The following is a 27,924-nucleotide window of genomic DNA, read 5'->3' as shown; positions in this document are numbered from 1 at the left end:
ATATGGTGTTTACCAGAGACAATGGATGTAAATAACCACAAGAGCACAGAAAATAGGGAAAAGTAAGAAGATAATTAGAAAGTGATGAGTTTTAAGTATGTACTACTTTTATTTTAAACATAATTTAATTGTAACTTTGCATAATTTAATTTCTAAATAATGATTGTATTTAACAACATCAGCCCTTAAGGGCAGGTGTAAGCCAGCTATAGCCTTCCATGCCACATCCCCTCTCATGGGGAGGATATTTGTCCTGCCCTTGAGCAAACCAAAGCCAATGGCTGACATCTTTGCAGAGTGACTTGTTCCTTTGCATTTAAAGCTGAGTTAATTTTCTCCTCACTTCCAATCTTCCTAATTCCATGATTCTCCTGGAATTATATAGTTCAGGTTTTGCCAGAACAGGCTGTTTGCTTAATTCTGAAATGCGTTGTAGAACTATTCAAATCTAGTATCCAAATTGTCCCTGACTTTCACACAAACTCCAGGGAGGCTCCACATTTTCCTTAACAGCAAAGTCTGGCTAGTGTTCCTGGACCAGCAGGGCCAGTTGGAACCTGGAACTTGTTAGAAATGCACATTTTCAGGCCCCTTCCCAGATGTGCTGAGTTAGAAACTCTAGGGGTGGGGCCCAGGAATCTGTGTTTTAACAAGCTGGCCAGGTGATTTTGACGCTGGCTCAAGTTTAGGGACCATGGCTGAATCAAGGATCTGAAAACAAAGAAACTCGCCAGGGAGGGAACAAAGAGGCCTTCAATTAAGGTATCAGCCATGACAGTAAGTCAGCAAGGACCTCCTTGTTTTGTTTCCTCTGGCTTTGTTTCCTTCTGATCTCCCGTCTCTGTGGTCCACATCGACCTCCAGCTCTTGGAGACCTCAGGGTAGGGGCTGTGCCCGCAGGACTAGGACATCACCATCAGCCCTCCAGTGAAGGAGCCACTGTCCTGGGTGTCCTTGCTCGAGACCTTCTTTCCCCGAACTTCAGGATCCTGGTCTGCAGAACTGAGGGGTTTGAACCAAGTCAGGGTGTCCCAAAGTGCATCCTGAGGAATGTCAGTAGGTGCTGTAATGACAACAACAAAACCCACAAAAAGAGAGGACTCCAGGGCAGAATAAGTTCAGGAAATGCTGCAGTGATCAGGGGCCTTGACTGAGGTTGCCACAGAACCCTTAATATGCCGACGAGGTGCATCCCCAAGAGCCACCACACTCCGAGCCACCCTCGGAACTAGCAACCACCTTGGAAACTTCTCAAGTCGTGGATCTCAGGGAGCCCTTAGGAACCACCCAGCATCATGGGTAAGAGTCTATGGGGAGAAAAGACAGAGAGGACACAGAGGCTGAGAGAGAAAAACACAGACAGAAGCTCAGAAGGAAAGCTACAGATGGAGCAGCCAGAAGCTGAAAGCAACAAAACCCGGGAGAGAACCAGCAGACGCCACCATGTGCCTTGCCATGTGACAGAGGATTCCAGAATTGCAGGGCAGTTTTCTTCAGTATCATCCTAGATGCTATCTCAGATCATTTAAACAGTGGGAAGAGAAAGGAATAATGAGTTAGATGGTGAAGCAGATAGAGCAACAAAGGCTTCTGGGAAAAAAGCTCTTCTCAGCAGGAGGCTTGATCTACTTTTATCAGAAGTGGAACTCTCAAGTCACAATATTCTTCACTATGAGGATGGGCATGCCATGGTAGATTTTGGAGAATCAAGATTTCTAGTCTTTGGATGAAGACATATGACAAAACAACCTGGGGTTTGCTGCCTCTTATGTTCCCTATAACTCTAAAACAATTAAAATGTGTAAACTCAACCTGAGAGGAAGTGAGAAGAGAGTGGCTTTAACTGGAAAAAATGTCATTGTCCCAGTGACAGGATAATATTTTATGTTTTTATTTGCAGTAAGCCCACAAAAGAACTATTTCAAGCCTTTGCTAGAAAAAATAGATTAGATACATATTTGGAAAATGTTGTGGATAAAATAATACTGAGTTTGTTTCAAATATAACTGAAAAGCACATGGTGGGCATGGATAATTGGCTTTCATATTTAGATCTTATTAAATAGTAGGGTTAACATTTAGTAAATAACTAACTATAAAATTAGTTGTTCACTAGCATCTATTAACTATTCATAGTTCTCCACTGTATCATTATAAGCTAATAGGTGGTATAGTCAAGCATTAATGTTTAAATAAAATATAAATTATGATATCTGAAGCAAAAATAATTATACTCAAAATGTCCACAGTTAAACTCATTACCTGCTCCTGCCCCAAAGGAAAATGTATGCTTCTCTTTCTGGATTATGTATGTTATTTAATTGCCTGAGCTTGGAGTAATTTTTGATTTCTTCCTTTCCTTCCTTCCCCTTACACATTAACATTACTCAACCACTTTTTCTGGTTGTTTCTCTCTCTCAATGTTTTTTGTTTGTTTGTTATGTTCATCTTGACCTTTCAATTTTCACCTCAGGTCCCTATCATCTCTTTTCTAGACTATTGAAATAGCCTTCTAAGGCCAATCCTCTCTTCCAGCTCATTCTTCGAACATCAGCCATATATTGCTGTTCTGAAAATTCCTTCTCTACACCATCAACTTCCCTCCACTTCCCACAAGCTAAAATCCAAATTCCTTTGCACTCCCCAGTCAGGCCCCAGGCACCTTTCTGGTTTCATCTGTTACTGCAGAGTCTCTCAAGCCCCAGTGCTCCAGTACACAAGCCACCTGGCAGTTCCCAAAGCACACTGCTTACGTTCACATCCCTGTGACTTGGACCTTGTTGTATTCTCTTGGAAAACCTGGAAAACCCTTCACTACACCCCACCTGAATAAAGTTTACTCATCTGGCAAGGCCCAGGCAAATTTTACCCATTTTAAGCAACTTCCTATTCCATAATGATCCCCTACCCTCCCTCCTTCTTTCTCTCCACCCCACAGACACTCCCACAGAAAATCCTTTTCCCTCTGTGATTTTTGTAGCACTTTGTACATAGTGCTAGTCTGTACTCTGATTCATTTATTCAACAAACATTTACTGAGGCCCCACCATGTGTTAGGCATTATGCAAAAGTCCAGGAATACAAAACATGAATAAAAACTTGGTCCGTAAGCTCAGGGAGCTCATTGTTTAGTGGGAGAAAGACTGTAATAAGCAGAGAGAATTGAAAGCAATGTGGAAGTTCAGTGATAAAGGCACACTAGAATATCATGGAAGCTTAAAACTGGATGAATGGGAATTAATCAAAGTAGAGCAAATGAATGGCAGGTGATGGGGCAGAGTTTAGAAAGGGTGACCGGGAAAGATAACATTTGATAAGGTAACATTTGTGCAGACCCTGAAGTGGAAGTCATGCATGTGACTCTCTGGGGTAAGAACACTAGACGGGGAAAACAGTAAGTGCAAAGGCTCTGAGATGGGAGCGTGCTTGATGGGTTCAAGGCCAGAGTGGCTGGAGTGGATGAGCTGGGAGGAAAGTATGGTAGGAGATGAGGCAAGGGAGGTGGGGAGAGTGAATTCTCATTTGGCAGGACCCACAGGGCCTCTTCTAGTCCCTGGGACACAGAGATAGCTAAATCTGTGTTCTCAACCCTGGTTGCACATTAAAATCCCTTTGAGAACTTTTAAAAAGCACAATACCTGAATCCAACCCCCTAGAAACTCTGATTCAGTTGGCCTGCTGTTGATCTTGGGAACCTGTATCGGTTCAGGTTTCCCTCAGGTGATTCTAATATGCAATCACTTGAGACTCACTGACTAAATAAACTTCTGTAGTCTGGACTGAATCGAATTTCACTAACAGCAAGTAATATTAATTCTTCTATCCTAGAGGCATGGTCTTTAAGCACAGGCACTACACTAGATTTATTTTGAAAGCTATTTTGCTTCTTGCAAGTTATGTGAACTTACGTGAGTTCTCTAATTATTATTCCCCTGTGCAAAAATGGGCATACTGTATGCCTACTTCTACTTATGCAATGTTGTGACATAATGCATAATCTTCTGTATACAGGGAGGCTATTTAGAATACGAAAGTTTATGTGGAAGAATTGCATTTGAGCATCATAATCGAAATAAAGATATTCGTGGAAAAAAAAAAATCTATGGGGCTCATGCGGGACTTGGTCACCTCCCATCTGGGAAGTGAGGACAATAATAGTGTCTGTCTTTTGGGTGGTTGTAAGGCATTCATGAGATTAACTGTGTAAAGCCCTTAGCACATTGTCCAGCATGGAATAAATTAGTTTTTACAGGACCTCAGCCGCATACCGAAGTCCTCAAGGCCAAATGTGATTCAGAATTCTGAAATTTTCACATTTAGAAAGGTGGTGTGGTGCACAGATGGGCACTGTGCAACCCCCTCCGCGGTTCCTGCACCCAGTAACCAAGCACACTGCTATTTCTGCAGCAAAAGGGATGAACATTCACCCTGAGTGAGACAAGAGTTTTGGCACCAAATCTAAAAAAAGGTTTTGGTTTTCAGAACTTTGGAGATTGTTGAAATTGCATCTAAAGGACTGAGGTCCTGTGTTGCTATCAGCAGCCCCTTCAGTGTGGAAATGCTATCAATTTCCTTGGAATAGGGCTGTTCAGGGTGAAAGGCAGGGGGAGTGAGGCCGCTCAGGGTGAAAGGCTGGCTGGGCAGGTGCCTGGGCACAGCCCTCCGCTGTCTTCTCACTTAAGGTCGATTTGCCTGAAGACAAGGGGACAGCACAAGGCAGGTGCCACCGCAGCCTTTTCTACTTCTACTTCTAAGGTTGCTAAGTACGTCCTGATACGCCTGCCCCAGCAGTTTGCTTCACTTGGCACATCTTTATAGTTCTCATTCCAGAGGCAGTGGCTGGGGGAAGCATAGGGGAAGGGGCCAGAACTGAAGCTTAACATTTTTTTCTCTAAAGGGTAAGAAGTGGATGAAGTTTCAAGTTTGCAAGAAAGACACAGTTAATGGACTAAGCAGACTTTAACTAGCAAAGATCAGTGGGCGGGGAGCCAAATGCATCTGAATGAGATTGACAGAGAGTCACGGTTTGCTGCTGCATATTTCAGGCAACTGGCCCTGCCTGGTCCAGGGCTCCCAACCCAAGGGACTGCAGGAAGAGGAGCTGTCGGAGCAGCTGGGGAGGGCAGTGGTGGTCCTGGGGTTGGGATTTGCTAGCATAGTTCCTGCCTGCATTTTAATTCTGGCCCTTCTACTTACAAGCAGGGTGACCCTGGGCAAGTTACTTAACTCCTCTGTGTCCCATCTATGAAAGGGAGATAATAATACCTACCTGTTGGGTGGTGGTAAGGTTAAATGCTTTAATCCATGTAAAGCAAGAATCACAGTGCCTGCGCATAATTAGTGCTCAATAAATATTACTGATTATTATAGTGGGTGCTCGATAGATATTTGCCAAGTGCACAAGTGGCCCAGCCCAGATGGAAACCCAGAGTTCCTGTGCTCAAGTGCAGTTCTCTTTTTGAAGTTATTTGTCTGAAGTAGTTATGAAAAGCAAAATATAAATTATTTTAAGGACTAAAAATAAGATAAAGAGTGTTCTGAGACAGAAGGTAGGGACTCAAGATACATATAACCTGTTGAGAAAGAGCACACTGAAGCCGAGGTGGTTCCCAGCTGAGGAGTAGCCGAGGTAGCTGCTGGGTGGGCGGCACTTGGCCATCGAGCTCTGTGGAATCTGGCAGGGCTGTGCTTAGAGCCCAGATATGCAACCTAAAATCTATTAATTGTAGAAACATTTCAAAAACGTAATCAAAAAAAAAAACAAAAACAAAAACTTATTCTCAACAGCCATAAAAATTATATCTTAAAAATGAGCTTTTTCTGTTGAAAATTTAAAATGCTACAGGAGGTTATCAAAGAATAAATGGACTGGAAAACCATGCACCTGAATGGGAACATTCAATGGTGCAAAGGAGTCAGATCCCCCCCCAATTAATCTATAAATTCAATACAATCCCAATTGAAATACCAATGGGGGTTTGAGGAGAATGGAAGTGGGGTAATCTACTAAACAGGTTGACACTATCATATTAAAGTCAAATGCACCAAAATAGCAAAGAAAAAAAATGTTCAAGTAGAATAAAAAGACAGGAACCTTCCCTACCAGATAGCAAAACAAACAATAAATTAACTTGAAGTTAAACAGTGTCATGTCAATGTAGGAATTGCAAAAAATATCAATGGAACAGAACAGAGTTCACAAAAGGACCTATGAACATATGAGAATTTAGTATATAAGATAATTTCAGATCAGTAGAGAAAGAGAAGACTTGAAAAATGATGTTGGAATGACTATCCATTTGGGAAAAAACAAGTTAAATCTCTACCTCCCACCATTCTTATATATGAATTTTATATGGATTTAGAATGAACCTAAAAGAAATCCTGCATAAATACTAGAACAAAACACAGAAGATGATTTCAACAATCTAGAACTAGTGACAGCCTTTCTTGGAAGGCATGACATGCAGAAGACTTAGAGGGAAAGATAGATTTAACTTCACAGAAATGAAAATTTTCTCCTTGGCAAAAGACCCCATAAATGAAGTCAGAAGACAAATCACAGCGCGGAAGAAAATATTTACAACATATCTAACAGAGAAAAGATTGATTGCACTAATTAGATTCCAAGATTTCTAACAACTTAATAAGGAAAGGAAAAACATTGGAAAGGCAATTCATGGGAAAAAACATAAAAATGATTAGTACAGAAATGGAAGATTAAGGAAATACAATTTTTAAAAGGTTTTCCTATCAGATGAATAGAAACAAAAAAGTCTGAGAATATCAAGTATTGGTGAGAGTGTAGGGAAACCATCACTCCTCTCCTCTCTTGGGAGGAGATTGACACCATCTTGAGACCCAGAAGTCCACTTATGGGAATCCAGTCGGCAAAGCTACTTACACACCATGCAAAGCATTCATGGCAGCATGGCAGATAAGTGGTGAAGAGTTGGAGCCACCCAAATGGCCATCCTTATGGGACCAGCTAAATAAAAGACCATGCATCCCCGCCTTGGAATTCCACACAGTCATCAATGAGAAATAGGTCACTCCAGATGGCTGACACTGAAACTGTGCAGGATTTAGTAAAGTGACAATAGTGAATTGATAAACATGGTATGAACCTACTTTGAATGTTTTTTAATTTGCATGTCGTGTGAGTGTGAATAACATACACACGTACACACCTCTAGGGAGTTTCTGGGGCTTTCACTTTATATCTTCTATGCTTCCATTCTTTATGAATTTGTTTTTGGTGAGCCATGTATTAATCTTTTATAATTTTTTTTTACCATTTATAATTTTTAAGCCAAAAATCATAATGAGTAAGAACTGAAAATGATTTGTGTTTAATTTCTTAGATGGGCAAGTCTGGGCCACAAGCACTATTGTATGAAGAGCCTCGCTAAGCTAGCCTCATGCATGTGTGCACACACGCCACACCCACCCACACGCATCTGCATGCACACACAGAGTTGTCCAGCTCTGCATATGTATGTGGGACCATAATTTTACAGTATCTGGAGCAGTTCACAAAACATTCTTTATGTATTTATTGGTGTGAGGGAGTAAATAGCCAGAGCCAAGAAGGCAGAAAAGGCAGATATTTCCCTGTAGGAATGTGGTGAGACTGAAACCCCAACACCCACAACCGCCTCCACCACCCAAGTAGGTGGAACTTTCCGAGGCATCCATGGTGCCCTCTGGTTTGTTTTCTGGCTTCTCCCAGTTGTCCTCAAGAAGGCTGAGCCCAAGACAATGTGGCCGTCCGATGGGTGATTGTGGGCTCAGGTTTGTGTTGTGAGGTGTCCCCAGTGGTGAGGCAGGAGGGCTGCCTGGGCAGTGGCAGCACTCACAGGTCCTCATCCCTGAAGAGTGTCAGGTTGTGCTTCTGAATGTGTCCCAGCAGGACTTGTCCTCGCCGCTCCAGGGTCTGGAGAACCTGCCTCAGCCCCTCGCGCCCGCCGTGGATCTCCCAGAACACTGGGTCCATCTGCAGTGACTTGAGCAGCATGTTCTGTAGACACCCAGATGCAAGAACCTTCACAACAGACTCCGGAAACCTGGAGGAAAGTCCCCCAAGTCCCGTGACAGAAGGAAACACAAAATTACTCTCAGAGAGCCTCAGTGAAAGGTGAAGCCAGATGGCCAGAACATGCACAGCTGGGGAGCCCTGGCAAAGTCAGCCTTTGAAGTCCTCAAGGGACCCTGGGCCCACCCTCCTGTGAAAGTAGGGGTAGAGCTTTTGGATAGGTCTGATGCCTCAGAGAAGCTGGAGGGATTAATTCTGCTACCCCAGGTGAAATGCCCACTGCTCTGCTTGGCAAGTGCAGGGCTACAAAGGGCTCTGGGAAGGCTGAGTTGCCTGCCAGGAGTGAGCAGGGAAGGATAGGGTCCCCAGGCTAGCTCTCCCACCCAGAGTGGGCTAGCCTTCCCACTCCCCAGCAGGGCCAAGGTGTTCTTCAGGCCCAGGAGGCCCTCTGGACTCTGGGGAAGGTACTCCACTAGGAACTGGCAGGCCACTGGCTGTATCCACTCTTGGCATTCTCAGGGCTCCCCTCCACCCCTCCCCACCCCAAGCTCAGATCCAGCAGGTTTCGTCTGAGGGACTGTGGACTTCTCGGGGGCCACAGTTCAAGGTCACACAGGCAGGGGCAAAGCTGTCAAGCCTCAGTCCTGTGAACCTCCAGGCTCCTCCCAACCCCTTTGCCCCAGTCTCGCGGCCTTTGGCTCTCACCCGTCTATGCCCTCCAGCAGCCGGAAATTCAGCTTGTCCTCAGGGTGCTGAAGGTTGCCGGCATTATCGATGTAGACCAGATGAGACGGGTCGCTGCTCCGGACCTCAGGGGAAGAAGGACAGAGGCAGAGGTGGGTAAGGGTGCAGCACGGTTGGTGCCTAGGACCCAGTGCGGGTGAAGTGGTTTGAGGGCCCTGAACTGCCAGTCCCACAGTCCACCCAAGCTCTGAGCACTTACACTATGCTGAGCACGGTGCTAAGTGCTTCCCAGCATCATCCCAGTGAATCCTCCCAGCCTCTTCAGGAGGCCAGCACTAGGATTAGCTCCATTTCACAAAGAAGTCAAACAATTTGCACAAGCTCACACAGCACATAAGTTAGCTGAGCTGGTTTCAGATCTAAACCTATAGCTCTACACCATGACACCATCCTGCTAACCTGCAATGCAGAGGGATGGTTCCTGTTTTGGTTACTTCTTGGGAAGACCTGAGAAGAGAGTTGCCTCTTAGTTTCCCACACCAAGTGGCTAAAAGGGTGAGGAGCATGGGCTGGACTGGGCAAGCTGCTCGTCACGCATACACACACAAACATGCTCACACATACAAGCACAACTCACACACATGTATATACACAGCTACGCACACATGCATGCTCACCCACGTGTTCACCCAAATGCTCACACAAATGCACACACATACATACATGTACACACACACATTCACACACACGTACACACACACGCCACCATCTGGCCTGGGCAGTCCCCTGAGCATCATGGGTAAAACATACAACCAATGTCCTTTATCCTCTGACAACACTGACTAGACTCCATTTCTACAGGAGAAGCATTCAGTTTCTGCTAAACCTTTTCACAACTAAAATCGGCAAATTTAAATGATTTAGTACCTTAAAAATACAGTGTGTTTGGGAGTGTGAGGTCATGTCTTCTGCCCACACAATCCATTCCCACATATTTGCTTAAATTCCATGATAATTTCCCAGAATCCTCTCCAGCAACCTAGGCTGAAATTATATGATGTCTCCAGGGCTCCAGCTTCCCTTATCTCTGCCTCTTTTCCCTCTTCACCCTCTTCCACAAGTCAGGCGTTGCCTTTTTCTTGAAGCTTGATAACTTCTCCCTCTGAAAACCACCACAGTGCTAATGGATCTGCGACATGGCTTCCACCAGGGGGTAAATGACTGATATGGAAGATTTACCTATCCCAGGGATACTTCCCTTTACAGGGAAAAGGAGAGATGGCTCTGGGGCAGGAGACTGAGAAGTCCCTCCACCGAGTCCTGGTCTCTGGGTTGGTGAGGTCTACCTGGCGCTCAGCCCCCGGCACCATGCTGAGAGCCACCCTCCAAAAGCAGCTGGCCGAAGTGCAGCTCAGGATGCAAGGCCTCACCGAGAGAGTCAGGTGGGGAAGCCTGCCCCCAGAGTAGCACCTTCCTTCTGTGCAGAAGTGGCTGTTGGGCCACCCCAGCCCCTCTCTCTGACAGCCTCAGCATGTTTCTTCCCAGCCTGGTCTCTAGTTTTAATAGGAGGCAGCACGGCCTTTGGACAGCACCAGCCTGTGAGTCACTGGGGTCTTGTGTTGGAGCCCTAATGCTGCCACTGACCAGCATGTGGCCCTGGAAACTCCCTCCCCCCAGGACACAATGTCCTCATTCACTAGCACTAGACAAACAGTTCTCAGACTCTCCTTCCAGGAGCCTTAGGGGTTCCCTGGAGTCTCTCGGGGGCCACAGGGCAGTAGAAACGGTGAAAACAGGGCTCCGTGCCCATCCTCCACTCCATCACAACCACATTCTCAGAGCTCACTTTTGTCAGTTTTATAAATTCAAAACATTTCCTCAAAGAAAGTGTTGTGCTGCTAAAAAGAACAGGATGAGGAAATCCCAGTGTCAGATGACCTCTGCAACTCGCTCTTCCTCTCTTCTGCACGAGAGAGGAAGACCCGGGGCTGGAGTGATGGGGAACGGCAAGGAGGAGACATACCAGGATGTGGACCAGTTGCAGCTCAGCCGGGTTCCGGCATTTCTCCCGGAGCCTCTCTTCCACGCAGGGGTCCGAGGGCTCAGGCTCGAAGCCACAGCAGTAGCGATCCAGGCGGTCATGGACCTGTGGGGACACTCAGCCTCCGAGGGGGGTGGCAGGGTGCCTGCCTCCCCCAGCCTGACCTGTCACTCCCTGTGTAACCTCTGGGGCCTCAGGCCGGGGGCAAGCCGCAGTGGCTCTGAGCAGTCAGCTCAGTTGCAGGCCTTTGGCTAGTACTAGGGCTTCTGTTTTGCAACTCTGGCCACCTCACCCTGCATACCAGGAGCTGTTTGCTTGTGCCTCAGACCAGTGTGGATTTCTGCCCAGGGCCCACTGCCTGGGCACAAGCCACATGCTTGGGCTTAAACCATTCTGCTGCTCTTGAACTCTGGTCTGGGGCCAGCAGGCCTCCAGATGCCCACTGCCTGTCGGTCTAACTGGGAAGACTGGCCCATGACCCCATTTTTCTCTTTAAGCAGCAGATGCTGTAACAGGGATTTCTCCTGACTTCAGAGGTAAAAGTCCTTTAACAATCATCTAGCTTGTTCTCTCACCCTGCAGTGGGCCCGAATCAGTCAGGGAAGGAGGAGGACATTCCAGTCACCACCTTATTTTACACTAGACAGCCTAATGCAGGAATTCTTAAGTGCATGTGGGGTCCATTCAGGCTTTGCCACCCATCCCCCCACATATACACATGTAATAACACACACACGCGCGCGCGCACACACACACACACACACACACACACACACACGTGGATCAAAGGATTCGTATGATAACACTTTCCACTCACTTGCTTCCAGGATCCTTCCTTCAGAAGGGAAGAGTCACAGCCTGCAGGCCAGGAATGAAGGAGACTGTGCATCAAGGACAAAGAAGTTGAGAATGGAGGGGCCTAAAAGCTGAGGGGGTAAGTCCTCTGGGGATGGAAGAGGGTTTTGCTCTGGCGAGAAAGACAGGAAAGGGCTAGTTTGTAAAAGACTCGAGATGTGCTAGGAAGTGGATGAAAGATGGACCAAGGACTGGGTGAGCAGCAGGGATTCACCGTCACTTACAAGATGAGCAGGGTGGAGGAGACACCTTCATTTTCCCTCTTAGGAAAGAAACTCGGTTTGCTAAAATACTTTGACGAGTGCTTAGGATAAAAGGTGAGATCTCAAGAAGTCTGGGGTGTAGGAAGACTTGCTTTGCCTGGGACAAGAGGAACACTTGGTTTGTTGCTGTAGAAGTCAAGAGAGGAGAAAAGAGAGGATTAGAGAGGGTGATGAAAAGCAGGGAGCAGTAGGAGGCTAAGGGGTATGAGATGCGCCCTCCTGTAACTCCTCCATCCTGCAGTAAAGTTGCTGCCCTTGTGACATGCTTGGTGGTCACTGGTGAAGGGCTGAGCTTTGAAGCCAGGTTTGGTGTGGGGCAAATCAAGTATTCACGGCATGTGAAATAGAAGTCAACTGCCTGGGATTTGCCCAAGTCTTAGGGAGGGTTCCTGACTCCCACAGGTTGTAAGACCAAGGTTTTGAGTCATTTTCTGGAATCCCCAGGGGGATGGGATGAGAGATGGGAGCCCCCTGGGCTATAACAGTCAGAACAACGAAAGGAAAATGTACGAAAAATCTCAGGTTTCCTGTATACCAAAGAATTTAATCTTGTCTAAAGAGAGGTCTGGCCTTAGCCCTAGGTCCTAGGAGGTAATCTCTAAACCCTTGGAATGCTCTGCCTGGTAGGAGTGTCTTGGTTTACCTGGGGCCTTGGAACACACCATAAAGTGATTTATGGCAGGGGCTTTGGGTTATACAGTATCAGTTCCATCTACAGAGGGGCTGGAAACTGAGGTCAGCTGTATGAACAGCCAACCACGTCTATGTGACCCAGCCCCAGTAAAAACCGCAGACACCAAGGTCTATGTGAACTTTCTTGGTTGGCAATATTCCATTCCATATATAATTGCTGGAAGGAGTTACACTGTCTGTGACTCCATGGAGAGGGGCAACTGGAAGCTCAGTGTCTGAATCCTCCTGGACTCGGCCCTATGTGTCTCTTCCCTTGGCTGAATTTAATCTGCATCCTTTCACTATAATAAACCATAACTGTGAGTATAAAAGCTTTATAAGTAAATTATCAAAATTGAGGGCAGTTTTGGGGGCCCCTCAACTTGCAATTGGTGTCAGAAGTGAGGGTGGTCTTGTGGACTGTCCTGTAATGTGATAGTGCCTGACTCTCTTGATCACTCATGCCACAAATCCTGAAAAAGCCTTGTGTGGGGAAGACCCAGAATGGAGACTCATGCCCAGCCCTTGCAGAAGGACAGGTCCAGATTAGAAAGCCTGGGAACACCCCTGGAAAAGAAGATGCCAGCCTGGGAACTTGGAAACTAGCTCCAGTTGACATGCTATGCTTGGGACAACTGTCCAGATCAACTCAGAAGGGACACAGGATGGAGGTGAGTGAAAGTGGGGAAGAGGCAGGCAGCGTGCAGAAAGCTACATGGCACCGCACCGCTGATGAACCCCTTGGACATGGAGTGCAGACTCCCTCTCATTTCTCAGGAGGGTCCCGGGATTTCCTGGTCTACCATATAGTTATAGCAGGATCTCAGGCACACCCTGTCCTCTATGGTGGAGATAACCCAGAACACCTACAGGCTTACCCTGGGAAATACAGCATAATTTTCATTAAAAAAAAAAAATCAGTGATGGAGTGCCTCCCTCTCAGAGATGGCAATGACTACCACCAACACTGATAACGCCTCCTCTAGTTCATTTACATCTCACTGCAGCCTTGCAAAGGAGGCATTATTATCCCCATTTTACAGATGGAGGCACTGAGATCAGACATGCCCAAGGTAGTAAAAGCAGTAAAAGCAGCACAGCTAGGATGTGAACCTAGATCTTCCTGGCTCAAAGCCCAAGCTTTCTCTATTATTGTGCCTTGCAACCTTGAGGAACAGGAAGGTGAACCAGTCCCCCAGGCCAAGGAAGGTCTCCACCCTTACTCGTCAAGGAATTAATTAATTTGGTCTCAGCCTTGCTAACTGAATCTGGAGAAGAGCTTTAAAAACCACAAAGGAGGAAGAGGAAGCACAAGAAGTCTCAGAGCTCACCATCTTCCATAACAACTGAGGCAGCAGCAGGCATGGATTTTGTTTACATGGTCCACATCTATCTTCTACGGTCACTGCTTATCCATCCTGAGCCACAGACCTGGTCTAGTCTTAGTCAGCACCACTATCTTGTCTCCCTCTGCCCACATGCAGCTGATCCTTCTCCACAAATGGGAGGGTGGGGGAAAGGGCATGACCTGTCACCTCCAGTAGGTAGCACTCAACAAAGCAAGGCCGGCCACCTCTCAGTCCTCTCAGCCTCAGGTCAGAACTGACCAATAGAAGACCATTTCTCATTGGAGGAAAACCCTCATATGTTTCTCAGGAAATGCATACTTGATTTCCTCCAACAACAATCCTCTAACTCTTCAAATGGAAGTCAGGAGTGAAAATAGAATACAAAACTCCCCAAATTCTTCAATCCATAAAAGCAATGAAAAAACTGGCAAAATTTGTCAGACTCAGCATTTTCAAACTCTGGAAATTAACCAAAGGCTTGCAGCAACCCAGGGAGAATTTATGCAAGAAAAACAGCTGAATCTTGATAAGAACAGCAAGCTTTGTGGTGTTTTACCCTGGTCACAGCTCAGCAGTAACCTTGAAAATAACAGACTGCATTTCTGGCATTGGAGGGAGCAGAACAGGCTTCATATCCAAAGAATTCTCATTATTTGACCTCTTGGTGGTTCCCTGGAAGATCTCACTCAAAAGACTTGTCTTTGCAGCCTTCCAGTTCTAAATACTCTTCCAAGGAGAGTGGAGGACTTTTATTGAAAACTCTTACTGTGTTTTAACAGCACAGCTGTATGAGGTGATGGATAACAGTGAAGACAAACAATATGCTGACCAAAAATCTAAAAAGGAAAATCTGAGAAATCAGATGTACAAAGGGGCTTTGAGAAGTTCTGACATATACCTGGAAAGTTAGAAAGCCAAGCTTACTTGTAGGGCTGTGAGAATGCTCAGGAAAATAAGAAAAAACTCTAAGCTTTCATCCCTGGCTGACCCTGGAGCTTTGTGCAAGCAGGAAGCAAGGAATAAAGCAGAGGTGAGAAAACTGCCTGGCTGAGTGTTGAAAGCATGGTACAACACACACACACAAATCCCTCAGCGAAGACTGGGAGATTTATTGATTCTAGGCATTTAAGGACATCTCTGTTCATTAGCTAACCTCTAAGATAGCTGAATAAAGACATATGTAGCTACACATGACAAAGAACAGACTATACAGAAATAGTTCAGAAAATTCACTAAAAAAAACAAACACAACTAAAAAAAACTCAGTGGAAACATCAACAAGCCCTGGTGAGGGAGAAGAATCTGATTTCCAGAGTTGCCACATTATATTATCCAAAATGTCCAGTCTTCAACAAAAAATTTTAAGACATGGAAAGAAACAAGAAAGTAAGGCCCGTATACGGGTAAAAAAGCAATCAACATACTGGTCCCTGATGAAACCCAGTTATTGGACTTAGTAGACAAAGTCTTTAAATCAGTTATTTTATATATGTTCAAAGAGTTAAAAGAAACCAAATCGAAAAACTAATCCAAAGTAGAGAATATCTCACCTAGTACAGAAGATCAGTGAAGAGATAGAAATTCTTTTAAAAGGAACAAAATGGAAATTATTGAGTGGAATGAGTGGGAAAAGTACAACTAAAATGAAAAATTCACTAGAGGGCTCAACAGGATATATATGAACAGGCAGAATAAAGACTCAGTAAACTTGAAGATAGGTAAATTGTAATTATTCCATCTGAAAAACACAAAGAGAAAGAATAAAGACAAATGAAAGAGCCTCAGCGATCTGTGGGACACCATCAAGTGCGCCAGCATATACATACAGAAGTCCCAGAAGGAGAGGAGAGACAGAATGGGGCAGAAAGAATGTTTCAAGATATAATGGTCAAAAACTTCCCAAATTTGATGAAAAACATCAACTTATACGTCTAAGAAGTTCAACAAACTCTAAGGAGGATAAACTCAAATAAATCCATATCTAGATCCATCATAGTTGTTCTAGTTTGCTAATGCTGCTGGAATGCAAAACACCAGAGACGGATTGGCTTTTATAAAAGGGGGTTTATTTGGTTACACAGTTACAGTCTTAAGGCCATAAAGTGTCCAAGGTAACACATCAGCAATCGGGTACCTTCACTGGAGGATGGCCAATGGTGCCTGGAAAACCTCTGTTAGCCGGGAAGGCACACGGCTGGTGTCTGCTCCAAAGTTCTGGTTTCAAAATGGCTTTCTCCCAGGACATTCCTCTCTAGGCTGCAGTTCCTCAAAAATGTCACTCTTAGTTGCACTTGGGGTATTTGTCCTCTCTCAGCTTCTCCAGAGAAAGAGTCTGCTTTCAACAGCCATCTTCAAACTGTCTCTCATCTGCAGCTCCTGTGCTTTCTTCAAAGTGTCCCTCTTGGCTGTAGCTCCTCTTCAAAACATCATTCACAGCTGCACTGAGTTCCTTCTGTTATGTCAGCTCATTTATATGGCTCCACTGATCAACTTAGACCCACCCCAAATGGGCAGAGCAGTTACCTCCATGGAAATTATCCAATCAGAGTCATCACCCACAGCTGGGTGGGGTACATTCCAAAAAAACACTCAAAGAATTACAATCTAATCAACACTGATAACATCTGCCCACACAAGATTACATCAAAGATAATGGCATTTGGGGGGACATAATACATTCAAACTGGCACAATAGTCAAACTGTCAAAAGACAAAGACAAAAAGAGAATTTTGAGAGAAGTAAGATAGAAGTGATGCATCATGTACAAAATATTCTAACAAGAGTAACAGCTGATCCCTCAACAGAAACCAGAAGACAGTAGGATGCTATTCAAAGTAGCTGAAAAAAAAAAAAACAAAACAAAACAAAAAAAAAAAACTGTCAACCAAGAATTCTATATCTGGCAAAACTATACTTCAAAATGAACAAGAAATTAAGACATTCCCAGGAAAATTCTGAGAGAGTTTTCACTAGCAGACAGGCACTACAAGAAACACTAATGGGAGTTCTTTAGGCTGAAAGTAAAGGATACTACATAGTAACTTGAATCAACATGAATAAATAAAAAGCATTAGTAAAGTTAACTGTGTAATATAAAGACAGTATAAATGTATTTTTTTGTTCATAGCTCCTTTTTACCCTATCTGATCTCCATAAAGCAATGATAATAAATCTATTTGAAGGGCACAAAATATGTAAAAATGTAATTTTAACAATAACAGCATAATGGAGGAGGATGAATAGAGCTATATAAAAGCTTATAATATTTAAATTAAGCTGGTATTAACCCAAACTGGAGTCTTATAAATTAAGTTGTTAGTAGTAATCCCCAGGGAAATTGCCAAGAAAACAACTGAAAAATATGTAGTAAAAGAAATGACAAGGGAATTTAAATGGCTCATTAGAAAATGTCTATTTAATACAAAAGAAAGCAGTAATGGAGGAATAGAGGAACAAGAGGGACAGAAAATTAGAGGAAGCAAACGGAAAAGTGGTAGACATAAATCCTGACTTAATAATCATATTAAATGTAAAAACATGATCCAATTATATGCTGTCTACAAGACACCTTAGATTCAAAGACACAAAAAGGTTGAAAGCAAAATTATGGGGAAAAAATTTATATACCATACAAACACTAACCAAAAGAGAGCTGAACTGGCTATATTAATATCAGACAAAATAGATTTTAAGACAAAATTTATTACTAGATAAAATAAAATTTAATAATGATGAAAATGTCAACCCATCAAAAATATATAACAATTACAAACACGTGCACCTAACAACAGAACCAAAAAAAAAAAAAAAAGTGAAGCAAATAGTGAGTTTAGATAAAATTCTAAATTCAGTAATGAACCAGAGGACATTACTAGCAATTTTAAAGAAGTGAAAAAGATTATAAGGGAATACTAAGAGTAATTGAAGTCCAACAAATTAGATAACCTAGGCGACATGGACAAATTCCTAGAAAGCACAAACTACCAAAACTGACTGAAGAAGAAATAGAAAATCTGAATAGACTTGTAACAAGTAAAGAGATTGAATCAGTAATCAAAGAACTTCTCACAAAGAAAAGCCGAGGACCAATTGGCTTCACTGGTAAATTACACCTAATATATATATAGAAATTATAACACCAATCCTTCACAAACTTCAAATTATAGAATAGAAGGAAACACTTCCCAGCTCATTCTATGAAGCCAGTATTACCCTAATACCCAAACCAGACAAATATCACAAGAAAATAAAATTACAGACTAATATCCTTTATGAATATACACACGAAAATCCTCAACAAAATACTAGCAGACCGAGTCCAGAAGCATAAAAAAAGGATTACCCCCATGACCAAGTGAGATACATCCCAGGAATGCAAGGCTGGGTCAACATAGAAAATCAATCAATATAATACATCATATTAATAGAAAAAAAAAAAGGAAAAAAACATGCTTTCTCAATAGATGCAGCAAAAGCATCTTACTAAATCCAAAACCCTTTTATGATACAAATGTTCAACGAACTAGGAATAGAAGGAAACTTCCTCAACCTGATAAAGGGCATCTATGAAAACTCACAGCTAACATCATACTTAATAGTGAAAAATGAAATCTTTCTACTAAGATGAGGAACAAGATAAGGATGTTCACCCTCACCACTTCTGCTCAGCATTGTACTGGAAGTTCTAAACATGGAGATTAGGATAAAAAAAAAATGAATAAAAGATAATCCACATTGGGAAGGAAGGAGTAAAATTACCTCTACTTGCAGATAACATGATCTTATATATAGAAAACTATAAAGAATATACATATAAAAACTATAACAGCTAATAAGTGAGTTTGACAAGGTTTCAGGATGCAAGATCAATATACAAAAATCAATTGGCTTGCCATATAATAGTGATGAACAATTTGAATATGAAACTAAGGAAACAATTCCATTTGCAATAGTATCAAATAGGATAAAATACTTGGGGATTACTTTTTAAAATGAAGTGCAAGATTTGTACACAAAACTGCAAAATCAAATAAGACCTAAATAAATGGAAATACATTCTGTCTTCTTGATTGGAAAAAGTAATATTGTGCAGATGTCAACATCCCTCAAATTGATCTACAGATTCAATGCAATCTCTAACAAAATTCCAACAGCCTTTTCCAAAAAATTGACAAGCTATCTTACAGTTCACAAGGAAATGCAAGGGAACCAGAATAGCCAAAACAATCTTGAAAAAGAAGAGCAAAGTAGGAGGACTCACGCTTCCTAAATTCAAAACTTACTACAAAGCTCTAGTAATCATTGCAGTGTGGTACAGGCATAAGGATAAACATAGATCAATGGAATAGAGTTGAGTCCAGAAATAAACTTATACATCTATGGTCAGTTGATTTTCCTTAAGGGTGTCAAGACAATTCAATGGGGGAAAGAATAGCCAGGACAACTGGAAATCCACATGCAAAAGAATGCATTTGGACCTCTGTCTCATACCATATATAAAAATCAACTCAAAATGGATTGAAGACCTAAAACAGTAAGAGCTAAAACAATAAAGCTCTTAGAAGAAAACCTTAGTATAAATCTTTCTGACCTTGGGTTAGGCAATGGTTTCTTAGACATGGCACCAAAAGCACAAATACCATAAAGAAAAAAATGGATAAATTGGATTTCATCAAATTTAAAAGCACTTGTGTCAAAGACACTATTACTAACAAGAAATTGAAAAGACAAACCAGAGAATGAGAGAAAATATTTGCAAATCATGTATCTGATAAGGGTCTAGTGCCCAAAATATATAAAGAACTCATACAACTTGACAATAAAAGACAAATAGCCCAATTAAAAGTGGGCAAAGGATTTGAATAGACATTTCTCCAAAGAAGATATATGAATGGTCAATAAGCACACGAAAAGATGCTCAACATCACTAGTCATTAGGGAAATGCAAATCAAAACCACAATGAGAAAAAAACCACAATGAGATACCACTTCATACCCATTAAGATGGCTAAAATAAAAAACACAATAAGAATTGTTGGTGAGAATAGGGAGAAATTGGAACCCTCATTCACTGCTGATGGGAATGTAAAATGGTGCATCCACTTTGGAAAACAGTTTGGCAATTCCTCAAAAAGTTAAATGTAGAGCTACCATATGACCCAGCAATTTACTACTAGGTATATACCCAAGAGAAATAAAAACCTATATCCACACAATGTTCAGAGCAGCATTATTCATATAACCAAAAGAAGTAAAGAAGTAAACACACAAATGTCTATCAAATGATGAATGGATAAACAAAATGTTCAGTGGAATATTATTCAGCCATAAAAAGGAACGAAGTACTGACACATGCTGCAACATGGATGAACCTTGAAAACATTATGCTAAGTGAAGGAAGCCAGACACAAAAGGCCACATGCTTGATTCCGTAGACATGAAATCGGGTCATTCTCGCTGCAGACAAGAACACTACTCATTGTGCCCCTGGTGAAGATTCCCTTTTCTGAGGACAGATAAGCCTCTCTTTGCACTGTGTATCTCATGCTTCACCTTGACTTGAAAACTCTCCCATCCTACCAGCTACATTCCTGGTTTCTTCCATAGATAAGCCTCTAAATTAGAGAGCAAAGTGGCACATAGAGGCCTCTGAAGCTAAGTTGATGAATCAAGTTGGAGGTCACCTGAATAGATAATGTGTCATTAGGCAGGTGACCCACTAGTGAGATGCAGCCCCTTCCAGGCACTTCCTGCAGGAGAGGAGGGCTCTACCACCCTGTCCTACTCTCACCATGCCCTCCAGGGGCCAGTGACCCACACTGAGAAGACAATACTCAGCATAAGCCTGGGCAGCATCCTCTGCTCTACCTCCAGAGGAGCCTAGACTTCCACTCTTCTCCTCTTACCAGATGTATTGCACCTACTGCTTTACTGGTCTGTCTTCCCAGCTAAACTGTAAGCTGTGTGAGGGCAGAGACCGAGTCTGTCTTGTTCACTGACCTATCTCCAGCATCTAGCATAGTCCCTGATATATATTGGCCATCTAATGATATTTATGATTTAGTTAATTCATTAATCCAAAAAGAGGGTTCTGTGCTCTGGGAATGTTACAGAGTAAATCCATTTTTATGAAAATATAGCAGGAACTGATCTATAAATAAATCTCTATACACCAACGAACCTCACCAAACCAGACATCCAGAAAGGAGACAACGATCAACAGCCCCAAGGGCTAAATCTGACATTACTCTCTCTGTTTTACAACAGAAGTCACACCTCAGGCCTACTGCATCCACTGGCTCTACTGAAAAAGGTGAGGTTAGCTCAGAGGCCAGTGTGCAATGAGCCCATTAACAAGACTTCCAGGGGTGAACCTCCATTGCTTTGGCCTCCTCAACTTTGGATAACAATGCCTGATTTTCCTTCTTTTCTCCCAATGTTCTATTATGAACATTTTCAAACATACAGCAATGTTGAAATAATTTTATGGTGATCACCTATGTCCTCACCACTGAGATTCTACTATTAATATTTTACAATACTCACTTGATCACTTATCTACCCATCTATCTATCCCTTTATCCATCCATCCAAGCCATCTTATTATTTTTAATGCATTTCAGAGTAAGTTGATCAGAAAATTTCCCCTAAATACTTTGGCATGCAAACCATTCATTAGAGTCTCTAGCTTTTCTGTGAGAGGACTGGCCTGCCCTGCCCTCCTACAGCCATGGGGTGTCCTTATTGGACACCCTTTTCTTGGAACCTGAATCTGCTCCAAAGGTTGATCCTGGGCCTGGCACCCTGAACTTCTGACCTACCCCTGATTCCACAGGGTTTTCCTGAGCTTTTTTCCCCACTTCCTGAAGTCATTAATATTTTAAACAAAATAAATCAGTTTCTTCCTTAAGTCAGAGTTAGTTTCTGTTGCTTGGAATGAAACTCCCGTAACTGATGCACCCCTGATTTTTCTCTTTTCCAGGTTAAGCATGCTTAGGTTCTGAAACTAGAGCAGATGCTCTTGGTGCCCCACCCATGGCCCTGAGGTTCACCTGCAGACAATCTCCACCATACAGTCACCTTTCCTGGAGGCATTCTCTAGTCACTGGACAGGCTCAGCTCACCCACGCAACAGTCTGCAAGGGCCAAGAAATGAACATGTTCCAGGAGCCACCTTCAACCAACGATTTATGAGAGTTGGTGTACAAATATCACAGCCCCCTCACCCATCAGAGGAATGATATTGAAGAGTGTTCTTCACTGTCTCTCGGACAGTCCTCATCAGCATTAAGCCCCCTTTACTGGTTTTCCTCCCTTCCCTGTTTCTCTTCCTCATTCCCTCATGCTTCCTCAGGCAACCTCCCATATAATCTATTTGTACCAAAATCCCTGTCTAAGGGTGTGCTTCTGGAGGATCCCAAACCTAGACAGAAACCCCTCATAATCTCAGTTGTTCTCATCTGTCCATGCTCTCATTGGTCAACATTCTCATCATACTTTAGCACCTTGTGATGGGCACGATATTCCAGATGAGAGCTGGACTAGGGCAGTGCAGAAACATGGCCTTCCTGATCTCAGATGGCAAGACTGCAGTAGCATCTTTGACAATCCCACTGCATTGTTGACACCTATTCAGCATGTCAGAAACTAACATATCCAAGGCTCTGCGTGTGGCCATTCAGCCAGGTCTTTGTTAAACTGCATTTATACCACTGACTTGCAGGACCCAAGTGCAAGACTCTGCATTTAACACTATTCGATTTTCCCTTTTGGTCTTTCATTGCAACCTGTTGAAGCCTTTTTGGATTGTTTTGCTGTCCCGTGCATTTGCTTCTCTTGCCTCTGCCAGTTTTAGGTTACATGCCAACTGGATCAGTAAGCCACTGCATTAGTGGGAGTGTTTTCAGCTGCAAGTAACAGAAAAACCTGACTCAAAATGGCTTAAACCATACAGAAAATTGGGATCGTCTACCCAGGAAATTGCAAGGTAGGGCAGGCTGGGTGGATATAGCAGCTCCATAGTGTCATAAGGACTCAGGTTTCTTCCTCCTCTTCCACATTACCACCCATGATGTTAACAACATCCCAATATTGTTTCAAGAAGCCTGCAGGTGGCCACTTTTCTTGTTCATGTCCAGCAGGAGAGAGAGAGAAAAGGAAAGCATGAGGGAAGGACAAAGGGAAGGAGTCAGGGAGGAAGAGAGAGAGAGGGAGAAGGAAAGAGAGAGATAGCCACCCACTAACCATGGCATAGAAGTCCTTCCCTTCAGACTCCCTGGTGTCCAAATTAGGGTACACATTCATCCCTGGACCAGTAGCAGTCACTGGAAGATGGTGATGCACTGATCAGCTGAAGTTAGAATCCCTGAACCCATCACTCCTGAAGCCAGGAATGGGATCAAATCAGGGCTTTGAGAGGGAGGAACATAGGACATTGAGTGGTGTCAACTACAGCCCCTATATTTTAAGATACCAATAAAATTGTTGGCTGGGACAGGGCTGAGGACAGATCCCTGCAGCATGCCCTAGAGACCTCCTAGTCACCCAATTGGTTTTAAATCCACCCATATTCCTCCATATTGTCCTTGAGCTTAGCAAGGGAGGCCCTATTCCATGCTTTTACATACACCCCATCTCTGGATAGCAGGAGCCACATCAGAGGCTGCCAATACAGTGATTTAGTGGAGAGGTCAGCAAACTTTTTATATAAAGGACCAGAAAGTAAATATTTTAGGCTTTGTGGGCCATACAGTCTCTGTCACAACTAGTCAACTCTGCTTCCATAAGGCATAGATAATATTTCTTAGACAATATGAAAAGAAATGGGCATGGCTGTGTTCTAATAAATCTTTATGTACATTGAAATTTGAATTTCATATAATTTGTACATGTCACAAAATATTACTCTTCCTTTGATTTTTTTCAACTGTTTAAAAATGCAAGAACTATTCTTAGCTATGAATCATAGAAAACCAAATGGAAGGGTGCATAGCTTGCCATCCCATGTGTTTGGAGTCCAGACAGATCTGGGGCTGAATTCTGGCCCCATTATGTTCATTAGGACCTGAGGAAGTTAGTTAACCTCTCTACGCCACAAAATGGGGCAGTGACAGCCCATGGAGCCCTCTGAGGACCACAATTCATGATGATCGATGTAAAGTAGGGAGGGGAAGTTGGTCTCCGATCCTGGGGTACTTCTTGAGGAGTCTCAGGGTTCTGTCCTAGGAAGCGGCTATGGGCCTGAGAACCAGTGTCTGGCATAAGGCAAGTGCTACAATAGTTGAGACACTCTCTTCTACATGCAGGCCTAATTTTTGAAGGGGGGACATATCTGAGACACAAACCCATCTGTTGAGTTCTCTTTGGCTGGGACAGTAAATGCTAGGGCAGTTCTAGCCAGACTGAAATGTAATAACTGCTCTGGATTTTGCTTTATGTGTGATGGACAGCCAGCCAATTCCCCTTCCTCCCACCAAACCTTCCCTGACTCTGTCCCTAGGCCGTGCTGTGCAGGGCATTTCATCTTGAAGCTGCATTTATTTCCAGAGCAAGCTAAAAGGAATATTGGCCCATGAGATACTTGCAGCGCTAGCTTCCCGAAATCTACACCCATTTGTACGTTGAGCAGGAAGGGTCTGGCTGGGTGCAGTTGCCAGTGCAATCATTTTGCCACGTCGCCTGGTTATTTTTTTTCCACTGAAGAGAAATTCAGTTTAAATGACAGCTGACTAGCCGCCAAATAGCACTAAGCTTAAGTTTCATTTCCATATCCCTTTAAGATTTGACTCTTTTTTTCCTCTTTTTGAAAAAAATGAGGAGTCACTGAGAAATAAAATGACAATCCTTTGCAGTTTTGGTTTTCTAAGCCAACCTGGTAATGCTGCATAATCATGAAACTGCATTGAAGTTTTTGTTTGTTTTTTTAATTCAATGGCTACAAAGCTCTTAACTCTGTGCCAGTCACTGGTTTGAGCACTTTCCACATGACAACTCATTTACCTCCTCTCAACAGTCAAGAGGTAGGTGCCATTGTTATCCCCATTTCAAAGATAAAGAAACTGAGTCATAGAGGCCAAGTAATGTGCCCGAGACCACATGGCTAGGAAGTGGTGGGTCCTAGACTCAAGCCTGGGCAGTCTGGCTCTTGACCCCTAGTCAGACTGTTTGGCAGGCATGTGTCCCTCTGGCATCAGAGCCTGGGGGTGCTCCTTGACAGCTAAGATGAAAACTTGGTTCAATCTCATCCCTAGCACCCAGCACATGTTTAGAAAACCTAGAGAATTAGTTGAAGTTTTTGATGAGTGAATAAATACATGAACAAATGAATGAATAAAGCAAATGACTGGCTGCCAGGATGAAGGGTATAATGGGATCTTCATGTGAGGATAATGACCGCTGAAAGCTCGCCCAACACATCTTCCCTCCCTGGCCCTGATGCCAACAGCAAAAGGCTTCAGTGGAAGGCCTGGCTCTGTTGTCCTCCAGCAGGACATCTGGGAGGAACAAAACACTGCCGTCTGCCAGGGAGGGTAGTGGAGGAGGGGACGTCAGGCCCAGCTGTGGGTGGAGGGAAAGTCTGGGGGCACCAGCACAGAGTGTGGGGGGTGGCTCAAGTCCTTTAACCAGGCCCCTGGGCCAAGACAGTTTCCTCAGCCAGGTCCCAACTGCCCAGTCTGGGTCTTGTCAATCCCAAGAGCTCCACTTGCTGTCCCTGGGCTCATCTCTAAGGATGGGTCCTCCCCTGGGCCTCTGCACTGGCAGCTGGCACCACCAATGCAGGGACCCTTCTCCAACGTGGGAGCAGTCACAGGCTCGGGTCCTTCTAGGGCAGGCTCGTTGCGAGGTAGCAAAGAGTCACAGGGTGGCTGGAGGCAGGAGGCTAACCAAACTCTCCTCCTTGGACCCATATCCCTCCCCAGGGAGGGCAGCAGGCTCATTCCATACCGACTGACTTGCTGTTAAGGAATTCAGCGAGGCTCTGGGGAGGTCTGAGTGTGGGGAGGAGTGAGCTGTTGGACACTGACTCACATGTCTTCTGAGGATTCCCCGTGCAGCGCTCCCCACGTGGACCAACAAGGGCAATCTTCCCGGGAGGCTCCGGGAAGGATCGTCTGGACTTTCTCATCCTCCCCAAGCCTGAGGCCAGAAGTCACGTCATCAGCTTGGGACGCAGGGTAGGCTTTGAGGTCATGGATTGAGAAGAACCACAGTTCATTTAAAAACACATTTGCAAACCACTCTTAATTTTGAACATCAACACAAAACAACCAGCAGCATATTGAGATAAATCCACCACAGCAAAGCAGGTTCTGATCAAGAAAGCTATGACAAGTTACCATTAGCAGGTTCTGATCAAGAAAGCTATGACAAGTTACCATTAGAACACCTTTCCATAAAAAGTCCCCATGTTAATACATCAAAGGGGAAAATATTGTGATCTCCACTGATACTTGATTAAATTATACATCCATTCCTGACATGAAAACTCTTAATAAAGCAGGAATAAGGAATAGTTCTTTATCATCTCTCCAGTCCAAAACCAGCATCATGTTTAATGGTGAAACATAAGAAATAGTTCTAAGATTTTAAGAAAAGTCATGTCAATCACCCTATTAATATTTAACATTCCTCTGGAGGCACAAACCAGTGTAGAGAGGTAAGAAAATGAAAGAAGAGGAAATGAGAGGACAGCATGCCATTCATTACAGATGAAATGATGTATACTTGGAATACCCTAGAGAACAAACTGAGCAACAATTAAAAGAAATATTAATCTAGTAAGGTGGCAAGTAATAAAATTAATATGCAGAAATCAATGGCCTTCATAAGACAAGGAGCTACCAGCCAGGACATATGATGGAGGAAAAGGTCCCATTTTGAATGGCCCCAGGAAGATGAAATATGCAGGAGCAACCAAACAAGTGAAAATCTATATGAAGAAAATAGTGAGATGCTTCTGAGGAACATGAATAAATGGAGGGAAATGCCTTGGTCTTGGCTAGAATGACTCTACTTCAAGATATAAGTTCTCTATATTAATCTACATAAATTTAATTTGATTCCAATAAAATCCCAAAAGGATTTAAGAAGGAGGAGGAAGTAACAAGCTGACTCTAAATTGCATATGAACAAAGTATGCAAGAATATGAGGAAAATTCTAAAAAAGAGTAATGAGAAAGAACAAGTCCTACAAGTTATTAACATAAAATATAAAGCTCAGTAATTAAAACAGTGTGATTCTGGCATATAAATAGGCAGACCCCTTAGTGGAACAGAAGAGAGTCCAGAAATAGACCTAAATACATATGGAAATTGGCTATATGATAAAGGTAGCATTACAAACTGGGAGAAGGATTGATTATTCAACAAATGGTCTTGGGACATTTGGGTCGCCATCTGAAAAAAACAAAAAAGTTTTTTCACACCTTATCCCTTACCCCAGAATAACTTCCAGATGGATTAAAGATACATGAAACTATAAAAGTACAGATGAAAACATGGGGGGATTTTTAAAAATAATTCTGAAGTAAGAATTGTCTTTCAAAGTATGAAATATAAACCTAGAAATCATAAAAGAAAAGCTTGATAATTTTAACAACATAAAAAGTTTTAAATCTCTGCACTGCAAAGACTATGAACAAAGCTTAATGACAATTGAACCAGAAAAAGTATTATAATACAGATGATTAAAAAGACTAATTTCCTTAATCTATAAAAGCTCTAAAAATCATTAAGGAAAAGGCCAACAACCCAACAGAATATGGGGCAAAGAATATGAACAGATAGTTAAGAAAAAAAAAAAAAACTTTTAAACAGAGGCAGAACTAGGGTGAAGGAAAAAAAATTCAAGCATTCACTCTCAGGGTCATGCAAGTGCAGGGTCAGCAATTGAGAGTGAGCACTTCCTAAAATTTTGTACCTTGGGCAACTCCCTTGCCTCCTAATTAGTTTTTTATCACTGTGTAAAAAGTTACCACAAGCTTAGTGGCTTAAAAGAACACATCTCTTAGCTCACAATTTTACGTG

General features: G+C 43.1%; 1 protein-coding gene across 3 annotated transcripts in view; it reads right to left on the bottom strand.

The window, feature by feature from the left end:
- Positions 1-7,540: 7,540 nt before the first annotated feature.
- GASK1A (golgi associated kinase 1A) overlaps positions 7,541-27,924 on the bottom strand; it is a 93,994-nt gene continuing 73,610 nt past the window's right edge. For 2 of the 3 annotated variants that reach the window (XM_037848381.1, XM_037848387.1), the window contains exons 3-5: positions 10,742-10,864; positions 8,740-8,843; positions 7,541-8,065 (exon numbers count right to left, since the gene is read on the bottom strand). In XM_037848381.1, coding sequence (XP_037704309.1) covers positions 7,855-8,065; positions 8,740-8,843; positions 10,742-10,864 — 438 coding nt within the window. In that variant the 3' untranslated portion in view covers positions 7,541-7,854. The remainder of the gene's footprint in view (positions 8,066-8,739; positions 8,844-10,741; positions 10,865-27,924) is intronic. The other variant, XM_037848397.1, reaches the window with a different exon arrangement.

This window comes from Choloepus didactylus, chromosome 1 (assembly GCF_015220235.1).
Source record: "Choloepus didactylus isolate mChoDid1 chromosome 1, mChoDid1.pri, whole genome shotgun sequence".
NCBI classification, from domain to species: domain Eukaryota; kingdom Metazoa; phylum Chordata; class Mammalia; order Pilosa; family Megalonychidae; genus Choloepus; species Choloepus didactylus.
The sequence above is the reverse complement of the archived record's forward strand: the minus strand, read 5'-3'. Positions and strand labels throughout refer to the sequence as shown.